General features: G+C 39.5%; 1 protein-coding gene across 1 annotated transcript in view; it reads right to left on the bottom strand.

The window, feature by feature from the left end:
- Nucleotides 1–3,162: 3,162 nt before the first annotated feature.
- Nucleotides 3,163–11,215, bottom strand: part of STMN2 (stathmin 2) — a 58,042-nt gene continuing 49,989 nt past the window's right edge. The window contains exon 5 of the mRNA XM_019974130.2: nt 3,163–4,516. Within this exon, the coding sequence (XP_019829689.1) occupies nt 4,457–4,516 (60 nt within the window). The 3' untranslated portion in view covers nt 3,163–4,456. The remainder of the gene's footprint in view (nt 4,517–11,215) is intronic.

Genomic DNA, 11,215 nt, shown 5'->3' with positions numbered 1-11,215 from the left:
CTTAGGAGAGTAATGTTCTTGAGAAAAGAAAGGAATGCTGAGAACACTTTAATAACACTTACAGAAGTACAGATTTTATCCTGGTGATAAAGGGGAGGACGTAGTGGATTATGGGAGAGATTTGATCAGAGTGTAGAGGAGGCTATAGACTGGAGCAAAAGAGACTTATTAGTTGGTTGCTTTAAGAGTCTAATAGTATCCAGGTTAGGGCAGTGGCCATGGAAGTCAAAGAGCAAGGAAAGAGGGGCAACCTGGAGGTCAGTCAGTGCTACATTATGATCATTTGGAGGTGTGTGGTGGGGACAGTGAGAAATCGAAGATGATCTGAGATAATCTGGGGGAGCTTGGGGTTGTTAGTTTTGCTTTAGGATCCATGTTTGCCTTAGTGGTTTTCAGCAAATTGCCTGATTAGAAATCAAGGATGATTGTTTCATCTTATTCTGAGAATGATCCTTTAATTGCTAAAGTCAAGGGTGTCACGTCTCCCCCTTCTCATTCTCTCCTTCAGTGGGAAGAGTGGTGGCAGGGGTGGAGTATGGTGATCAGTACACTTTTACCTTTGCCTTCTCTGAAATGTTGTGAAGTCTGATGCCTGATCCAAGGAGGAGAATCACATTTATCAGTCCTCTACTGTTTCACACATTATTGAGACTAGAAGAGATGCAAGGAGGGTGAACCTTCAAATCAATGGGATTATGTGAGTTTTCTTTAAAGAACATTTCAAAGTCATATACACAATTTAAATGTAGTCCTGAGGAAATCAAGACTCCATGAAAAAAAAATCTGCAAGTGTAACCAGGCAAATAAACTGCATATTTCACAAAATGGCACCATCTCTACAAAGAGCTCCTAGTTCATCTCTTAAAGGGACAGGGGCATCTTCAGGTGTTTCAGCGTGTGTGAGTCGCTCAGTCATGTCCAACTCTTAGTGACCTCATGGACTGTAGCCTTCCAGGCTCCTCTGTCCATGGGAATTCTCCAAGCAAGATAGAGTGGATTGCCATGCCCTCCTCCAGGGGATCTTCCCGATCCAGGGATCGAACCTGTGTCTCCTGCATTACAGGCATATTCTTTACTGTCTGAGCCACCAGGGAACTCTACTGAAACCATATGTCCTATGAAAGACACAAGACCATTGGTTCCCTGACCTCACTCATCTCTTAACCCTACTCCAGCCCCTAGGTGTTTTCTTTCTTATTTTATTATTTTTTAAGTGTAATTGTTCATTTTTTCTTCTTCTTGGATTCTGTTATGTTCCACTCCCACTTTTTTGAATGGGATCGAATGTTTCATTTCATGGCCACCTCACTCCCCAATGGAACATACCCTGACCGAAACAGATGCTCTCGGTGTGGCTGCCACCAAGAATCTCCACTACCAAGTCCATTTCATTGTCTTGGGCTTCTCAAGTGGGTGTGCAGACAGGTAGCATTAGTGTCACCTGGGACCATGAGAGAGTGCACATCCCCAGGCTTATACAGATTCCGGGAATCAGAAGCTCACTTTTTTTTTTTTTTTTCAACGAACCCTCCAGATAGGACTCTGAAGCATAAATGAAGCTCAAATAAGGACCACTGGTCTAGGGAAGTACACAGAAATAACCTGTCTGCTCCGCCGTGGTGAGATTTGAGGATGGTCTGCTGATGAGCTACTTACTAGTAAGGAGATTGTGAGAAGTGGGTGTTGGGACCTGGAGCAAAATCACTTATCCCTCTCAGGGCCTTAGTTTCTTCATCTTTGAGACTAGGCAGCAGGCTGGTTGGCAGCTCCAATTTAGGCACCACAGAGTAACACCAGGAGTTTGTTGATCGTTTCTAATATTTCAGAAAGTTTCAGAGAACTGATGGGATTATGCTTTCCCTCAATATATTTTGAGGACTGAGCACTTCTGGACTAAAACAAGCTATGTGACTATGAGCTTCTCACAGTGATTTGTTTTCATATTCCCAGGGCTTAATCATAGGCTCTGCCCCAGTGGAAGCCCTTCAAGTAATGTTTTCCAAACTGAAATAAAAATTACTGTGAGAACTCATAGATACAGAGAACAAATGAGTGGTTGCTGGAGGGGAGGAAGTTGGGGGTGTGTAAAATAGGTAAAGAGGATTAACAGGTAGAAACCTCCAGTTACAATCCATGTATAACTTGTAGCAACAAACATTTTGTGCTATTAAAGCTATCACACACACAAAAAATAAACCACAAGGATTTAACAAATAGCACAAAGAAAACAATCAATAATACTGTAATAACTTTGTATGGGGACAGATGGTTACTAGACTTTCTGTGGTGATCATTTTATAATGTATGCAAATGTCAAGTCTTATGTAGTACACCTGAAACTAACATACTATTGTAGATCAAACTGGATTTTAATTTAAAAAAATAGTAGATAAATAAAGAAAAAGTATCACTGTGAAAAAATAGCTTATTTTCTGCTCATCAGAAGCTCTGATTGATTTCCCAAAGGAAGATCATGGAATTCATGTTTTTAAGGATGTGCTTCGATGTTTGCAGTATTAGATTCCCACAAATAAAGGATATTCAAGATAGGGACCAGGTGGCCTCCACCTTAAACTTGGCTTGTTAGCACGCCTATGGATGATAGCCCAGTTTGCTTATTCATAAGTCTGTGTGGTTTCAATTATTTATGATTTTCTGCTAGAACTGGATGTGGTTCCTTTGGTCCTGCAGGATCCATCTGGGTCACTGACAGGCCCCCCGCTGTGTCCATGTGTGCAGTGTGTTTATTGGCAGTGCAAAATTCAGCAGTGTGGCGGGGAAATCGCATTTTAACAGGCTGCGGAAGGTGTCCAGTGGCCGCGTGGGAGAATGTGAGGCTGTGCCAGGAACCTTCCAAGTGCTTTGAGAGGGGGTCTCTTCTGTAGACTTACTGGTCTGAAACTGTGGTGTCTCCTTCAATCTTGACTGTTTTCAAGGGGAACAGATTGAAGACTTCTCCCGCTGTGTTGGGCTGTCAGAGGGAGAGAGAAAAGTGACGCTTCCTGCTGCTCTAGAAGGGAAGTGAATCAGCAGGGGCCCTGGTTTCCTTCAAACTCTAATTATTGTCTGTTTCTGAGATCGTCTAATCCAACAACCACACTAGTAAAATCTGAACTCCAGGGTCAGACACACAGAAGGGCAAGAGAACAGACCAAACCTGTATTAGTTCACAGAACTCCAATTCTTTATTAATCACAGCTTGCTCACAATGACATACAGGAAAATAGCACTAATGAAGAGTAAATATGCAGGCAGCAACCTTCAGGAGTTGGGAGTTGGGGGAGAAACGACTTCAAAACTGCGATAGGTACTCACGGTGGGTATTTGGTGATTCTCTTAGTTGGCACAAATGCCCTGCCTAGCCCCCTTGACTGCATCAGCCCTCACAGATGGAATAATTTTTTTTTTTTAATTGGCAGGATTGCCTCACACTGGGGAAGAAAGACCAGCTTAAGTGAAAATCCGCAGTGTTTTTGATTGTGTTTGCGTGTGTGTTTGAATGCAACAACCAGCTCACAGTTTCCAAGTGGAAAAATATTCAGTAGCATCATGTACTTGTACTATAGGTAAGAGCTTAAAATGAACATCATCAACCATGGCATCCACAAATAAGCCACCTGACACATTAATTCATTCCATCAAAAGAACTTAAACTAGAGAATTAAGCCCACTTCATGAAAAGCAATTTCACGGCTGCTTGAACCATTTGGGTTGGGATCTGTGTTCAGCACTTTAAAAGGTTCAGCTTTTTGCTTCTACCCAGATTGATCTCAGATCTGTCTTTTTCATCCATCCCTTTCTAAAGCCAAAGCACATTTGTAGCACATAATCCAGTAGAAGCAGAAGTAAATGCTATGAGTAGTGGTGTTACTTAGCCTGGTTTTGTAGTTTCTAGGCAGTTAGTAGATTATGAGCGAACAAATGTGGTGGTTTGTGTGGAGTTATAATACCGGTGATCGAAGTATGGCCTCAGTCAAGTCCAAAGATTACCAAGCTGTCTAGGTCATTAGGCAATGGTGGGTTTCTAGCACCAAAGACTGTCTACTGACCTCATTTTTCTGTTGGAATGTAAAGGGCAGGGAATGGAGTCAGACGTGGGGAGCTTCCAAAAGAACAGACTTAGCAAATTCATTTGAGTGGAAAGACACAACATCGAAAGCCTGTTACAGGGCATGTACGATTATGAAATAACTTGCATAATGCAATACTTGTATTTTTTAACAAAAATGTAAGTATTTACAAAATAAGATCCAAGGTATTTTTTAAACATCAAGCAAAACATTCTGCAAAGAGACCGCATTGATTTTTTTTTTTATTTTTGATTCTGTTTTTTGTTTTTTATAATGAGTTCTTTTTTAAACCATGTCATACATTTCCCATACTGATATCGCATGATCCATTATAATATAGGCAGGGGGGTTTACTAATGGTGGGGCGTGCCATACCCTCTGTCGCTTCAGCCAGACAGTTCGACCTGCAGCTCCTTGTTCCTGCGCACCTCCGCCGCATGCCTCTCCTGAAAAACACCAGAGAGTAGACATCATGCGCCTCGTCCACAGAGAAGCAGGAGAGCCCGCCCCTCCCAGTAATTTACATACTACGCGCTTGACAGAAAGTAGCTCCTCCTCCCCCACCCCCACCTCCTTCGCATTTAGTGTCTGCCTTTGCTGCTGCTGCTAAGTCGCTTCAGTCGTGTCCGACTCTGTGCGACCCCATAGACGGCAGCCCATCAGGCTCCACCGTCCCTGGGATTCTCCAGGCAAGAACACTGGAGTGGGTTGCCATTTCCTTTAGGAGACAACTTTCTCATTTCACAAGAAAGTAAAACATGGCATCCAATAAGCGTCATGTCACAGAAGACCATGGAAAACTAATAGTGTCTATAAAAAAAAAAAACTATCCCTGTATTTGATTAAAATAGTGACCAAAAGATCACATGATTAAGACAATTTTCTTTTTCATTTTTTTTCTTTTTTTGAGAGAATTTTAACTCTCAGGACTACTGTCTGAATCTAGCGAACAGCAATGAAATACCATACAGTCTCGTCTGTCTTTTAAAAAATTTGTCCCTGTATTTGATTAAAATGATGACAAAACGATCATATAGATCATATAGTTAAGAGAATTTTGACTATTAGGACTACTGTATAAATTATCAGAATAGCAATAAAATAGCACACTGTTTTCTCTATGATTTTTGATGGTCTTTTTCCTTTTCTCTAACACTTTAAGGGATTTGTAACTGCCAATGGACACTTTGGGAGGATGAGATGTAGGAAGAAGACCCTATGTATGCTTCCTAAATTCTTAACTCCTTAATCAAAGTCTTTCAAAACTTGAGTCGTCCAAATGACCTCTCCAACCTCACCCTCTACTCTTTTCCTACACCTACTTGATTTCTTGGTTTAATGGAATTGTCATGAGATATTCAATTGTTGTGATTCCTAGTCTCTCATCGCCATCTGTCAGAAGACTCTTTAAATCCCTGTAGTGGTTGTCTCTTTCTTCATGAAGATTTTCATTAGACTGAAAACTGTCTCACTTTCCATTTGTAAATGTGCATAAATCTCTTTCACGGGGCAGCCATTTTATTCTAACCTGTACTTTGGGCATTGCTGCTCCTGTTTCATCTGCTGTCTTTGACAGGTGCTTATTTAGAAGTTCCCTGAGGGCCAGGGCTGTATTTTTTCACTTTTGTTCCATCTGCAGGGCCCAAAAGAGTGTTTTGTGTATGTATATGATCAATGAATGTTTGTTTACATGAGAAACTGAGGTGCTAAACTTGACTTGGGAACTAAACTTTCTGAGGAGGGAGTTGATAGGCAATGTGGAATGCTATTTTTAGTACATCGTTCTTCTAAGCACATGGTTTTGCCTATTATTGTCTATTTTCTAAGTTATGTCTGACTCTTTTGGGACCCTGTGGACTGTATCCTACCAGGCTCCTCTGTCCATGAGATTTTCCAGGCAAGAATACTGGAGTGCATTGCCATTTCCTTCTCCAGGGAATCTTCTGGAAACAGGGATTGAACCCACATCTCCTGCATTGGCAGGAGCCAGTGAGCCACTTTACCACTGAGCCACGGGGAAGCCCCTTGTCCATTATAGGGGCTAAATAAGTGTTGGTAGGTATAACTAATATTCTAAATAGAAAAATGAATGTTGATAATGATATTAGTATTTTCAATTTTAATTTAGTCCCTTGCCTATTATAGGGTCTAAATGTTTATTAAATTAAAATAGAAAATGATTATTATTATTATGTATTTTCTATTTAGAATATTATTTATATTGCTATTTCCCCCCTGTAGCTCCAGAAATTTCTTGTAGCCCTACAAATTCCTTTAGAGGCAATGACCTTGACCAGCCATAAAGTAAATTTTATCATTAAGCTCTATTGATCTCAAGAAGTCTTTGCTTATAGGTTCTTTATAATACTAAGCATTTACTTGTTACTTAACATGTACCAGTTCTGCATAAGTACAGATTTTACCTGTATTAATTCCCTTGATCATCACAACAATCCTGTGATGGAGACTCTATTATGGTTCCCATTTTACAGATGAAGAAATTGAGGCACAAAAAGACTAAGCCATTTGCCCAAGATCACATAACCAACAAGTAGCAGAGCTGAGACTTAAACTCAGAGAGCCTGGCTCTGCAGCCAACCCCACCCCTCAACCACTGCTATGTAGTTTTAGTGTGAGTGAGCAGAGAAAATTTTATAGTTGTGTGGAAAAAAATGTGTCATTTCAAATGTAGGTCCTTGGAGAAAAAGGCATATATATAGCCATACATTTCCTTCAAAAATACAGAATTACAGTAAGCAGCAAGTTGATTCTAGAGAAAGAGTTTAAAAGCAATTTTATGTAATTGGTTTAAATGAGCTTTTTGTCTGCACTCAAAAGCCATGAAGAGAAGGGGAAAAAGCATGTATAGAGAAATCATGTCCTGTTTGGAAATGTCACGGGGGAATTAGCATGGAGGCAGCTGACTCTTCCTTCTTTTTGTTCTGCTCTGATGAGGAAAAAGATGCTGTAAAATCTTTTTCTCATGCAGGAAGAAACTAATTAGTAAGAGCTCGGTTCTGACAAAAATTGAGAAAAAGCTCAGACCATCACTATGCTAGGAAAAAAAAAACCAGCCTCAAGTCTAAAGATTCATATAAACCCAAATTTACAATATAACAGGAAAGATTATAATTAGTATTATTAGGCTCCTTTGGAGCACACTTATTACTCAACTTAAAAAATTAGTTGTAAAGAAATAGATTTTGCCATAGGAGAGAACAAATATAATCTGTGAACTGAAGAAAAAAGAAAAACAGGAAATTTAAAGGCTGTGCTCCTAGGGAGAATATTGTTTATTTTCAGGTATTTTAGTAAATCTGTTATTTGAAAATTTTATATTCAAATCATCAAATACACTTAAAATTGTAATGCAATTCCATATAAAAATGTGGGAGAATCAAATGGAGATATGCAGTGGGCTTGTCATTTTCAGCAGTCTGTTTTTTCAATCAGCAAAATGTTGGTAATTGTCTATAAGACCTTCTAGAACTAACATCCCCAAAAGATGTCCTTTTCATCATAGGGCACTGGAATGCAAAAGTAGGAAGTCAAGAGATACCTCGAGTAACAGGCAAATTTGGTCTTGGAGTACTGAATGAAGCAGGGCAAAGGCCAACAGAGTTTTGCCGAGAGAATGCACTGGTCGTAGCAAACACCCTCTTCCAACAGCACAAGAGATAACTCTACACATGAACAACACCAGATGTTCAATACCGAAATCAGATTGATTATATTCTTTGTAGCCAAAGATGGAGAAGCTCTATACAGTCAGCAAAAACAAGACCAGGAGTTGACTGTGGCTCAGATCATGGACACCTTATTGCCAAATTCAATCCAGTCTGCTTACTGTGAAGAGTTGGCACAAGTTACATTTTTAACTTAGCATGAACATTCGGAGTCAGAGAGACTTGTTCAGACTCCAAAGTCCTTAGCTTTGTGATCTTGACCAAATGGCTTGATTTCTCTAAGGACTTGGTTCCTTAGATGTGAAATGGGGATGATTACAATATTTCCTTCTGGAATTAAATTCCATAGTATGCGCCAAATACCTGGCTTACAATGAGAAATCAATGAAGGTTAGCTTTGATCCTCTTTTTCCTTTCATGATTCATTTATAAGACATATTGCGTAGGAAATAGTTACATAGATGTCACTCATGACTCAGAATGACAAAAAACGCCCCCCAAACCCAAATATCAGATGAGAAGGATGAAAGGTTACAATAAATGGAAACTGATAATGGTTGAAATCTCTACCTAGTTATATGTTATCAAAATTACTTCTGAGATAAAGAATCACAGAATCTTACTCTCTTAAAATCTTTGTATCTTTTTAAACTAAGTCATATTAGTAACACCAGTATCACTAAGATAGTACCTATTATGCTTTCACTTGACCTTTCATCCATTGTTAGAGGTGAAAGTATCAGTTACATCGAAACAGGCTCATTTCTATACTTTGTGGTTGAATAAGTTATAGTAGTTGTCAAGGAAGTCTGTTTTCTTTTCTTTTTTTCTCTTTCACTCCTAAACACCTAAAACTCCTTCAGTATTTGTTACAAAGTTTCAGGCTGGGAGGTCTTGGCATTGGCTAGTGAATGACTCAGTAAAATTTTGAAACCAAGATGTCTTACAAGTTGGATTAAGAGAAGAATTCATCAAGATTCAGTAGAAATCTTCTTAAATGACCTGCTAGGTGAGTTAGTAGTCCCCATTCCCTCCATGTTCTTTATCCAGTCTCCTAAATCTAGCTATCATCTATGTTGTGTTGTTTAGTTGCTAAATTGTGTCCGACTCTTGCAACCCCATGGACTGTAGCCTGCCAGGCTCCTCTGTCCATGGGATTTCCCAGGCAAGAATTCTGGAGTGGGTTGCTATTTCCTTTCCAGGGGATTTTCCAGACCCATGGATTGAACCCACATCTCCTGTATTACAGGCAGATTCTTTACCACTGAGCCATCGGGGGAAGTCTTAATGAATATATGCCTTAAATGATTAGATCTGCCTTAACTGATTTTTCATGATTAACTATTCACTCCAGTTCCTGGTTGGGTTTGACAACAAAGCTGCTACTACTCATGGTGCCTAATGTGTCAAACGGTGGGCTTTCTGAGGGATATAGTCTAGTGCATGAGGGGAAGAAAGAAGTGTTGGGTGAGGGAGAAAGAGTCTCTTATCCTTTCTGCATGGTGTTCCCCATCCCCCTCTTTTTGAGAAATAGAAATTCAAAGAATAAAAACATTTTCAATTTCACCTCAGTGTTTGTCATAATGCCCAGGTACATTATTGTGTCCTGGGCGTGACTGTTTATATCAATTCGAGTGACAAAAACACATCGGCCTACTGTAGGTCTTTGTGGCTCAGGTTATCTTTTTGTCCACACCCTTGTCACTTGATTCTTGTCTGTATAAGTGGGAGCATTAAGAATGTAGTGCTAAGGAAAGAGAAATGGAAATTTTAGAAAGAGTAACATTCAAAACTGTACTGAGCACGAGGCTAATATGTGTCATAATATATGTTTGGTAAATGTAGCATCATTACAACTGCATTTATTATCATTAATAATTCTTAAGCTAATGATTAATAATCATGAGGGTAAGTTCTCATACAGGAGATAGTAGAAATTGTGGGAGGCAGGAGGAATCCTCGGAAAAGAACGAGAGAAAAGAAGGACCATGAGCTAAATTGTGTATGTATGCATTGATGTGTATGTATGTATTCAAAAATATTTGTGGAGTTCTTCCTCTGTGTCAAGCAACATTCTAGGTGCTGTGTTTTCAGTGGTGAACCATATAGACACAGGATTTCCCTACATATTACTTACATGTTGGTGCTTTTATATTTTTATAGTTGCTCATTTATTCAATAAACAAATAGTCATATATGTAAAAAAGAGTGTAACATTATTCTTTGAAGAAAGAACACTTTCATGGAACAAAGATGAAAATATTTCGAGATAACTTATAACAAGAAAATAAAACATTTAAGAAGTCTTTAACTCAGAGTTTAACTCGGGCTAAATACAAGTGTCTACTTTGTTGCTGTTTGTTGTTCAGACGCCAAGTCATGTCTGACTCTTTGCAGCATGCCAGGCTTCCCTGTCTTTCACTATCTCCCGGAGTTTGCTCATGTCCATTGAGTTGTTCGTGTCCAACCAGTGTCTCCTGGTAAGCTTTGAAAATAATGCTGATCTCTGGGTTCTGCCCCAGATGATTACATCAGAAGGTCTCATTTAAAAGAGCTCATCAGGAAGTTCTAAAGTGCAACTGGAATTGTTTTTGTTTTAGGCTTTCAGCTAAAGGCTTTGAGGGGCTTCCCTCTTGGTAAAGAATCCTCCTGCTAATGCAGGAGATGCAAGAGACGTGAGTTGGATCCCTGGCTCAGGAAGATCACCTGGAGAAGGAAATGGAAACCCATTCCAGTATTCTTGCCTGGAAAATTCCATGGACAGAGGAACCTGGTGGGCTACAGTCCATGGAGCTGCAAAGAGCTGGACATGACTGAGTAACTGAACATGAGCATAAAGGCTTTGAGCTAACATGCCTGGGACTCTGAGAGGTTTGTGGGAATTCATGAGCGAATGACACGGAGGACACCATTGTAGCCACCACTGAGGGACAGGCTCTGTTCAAATACTCAGTTCAGTTCACTAAGGAGGAGGGGGGCTGAGGGCTGGGTGGTAGGCAGATTGTTGCAAAACCTCATGAGGAATTTTATCACATCTCTTGGCTAATTGGTAGGGCCAGGGAAGACTGTCAAAATGGTGGGCAATTAAAATGTATAAAAGGCACTTAGTGTGGTCACCTCATGACAACTTACTAAGTACCATTTCAGTAATGATCATCTTTTGTGGGAGACTACAGAAGAGCTTATGTTATATTGGCAGTTTCATACACTTTCAGTATTATTATTGACCCTTTTTTTTAAGTTCTAACTTCACTGTAGTAGTTTCATTCAGACAAAAGGCTAGATATTGGCCATAATAAAAAATTTACTTTTTCTTATGTTAGGAAAAAGGAAAGTAGTTTTAGTATATACAAACACATATACCATATGCAAACAAAAAACAGTGTATTTAAAATACATCAAATGGAAGTAAAGTTGGTATTCTGTAAGGAGTATCTCCACTTTACTAAAAAGATAACA

The sequence above is a fragment of the Bos indicus genome, chromosome 14, assembly GCF_029378745.1.
Source record: "Bos indicus isolate NIAB-ARS_2022 breed Sahiwal x Tharparkar chromosome 14, NIAB-ARS_B.indTharparkar_mat_pri_1.0, whole genome shotgun sequence".
Classification (NCBI taxonomy): domain Eukaryota; kingdom Metazoa; phylum Chordata; class Mammalia; order Artiodactyla; family Bovidae; genus Bos; species Bos indicus.
The sequence above is the reverse complement of the archived record's forward strand: the minus strand, read 5'-3'. Positions and strand labels throughout refer to the sequence as shown.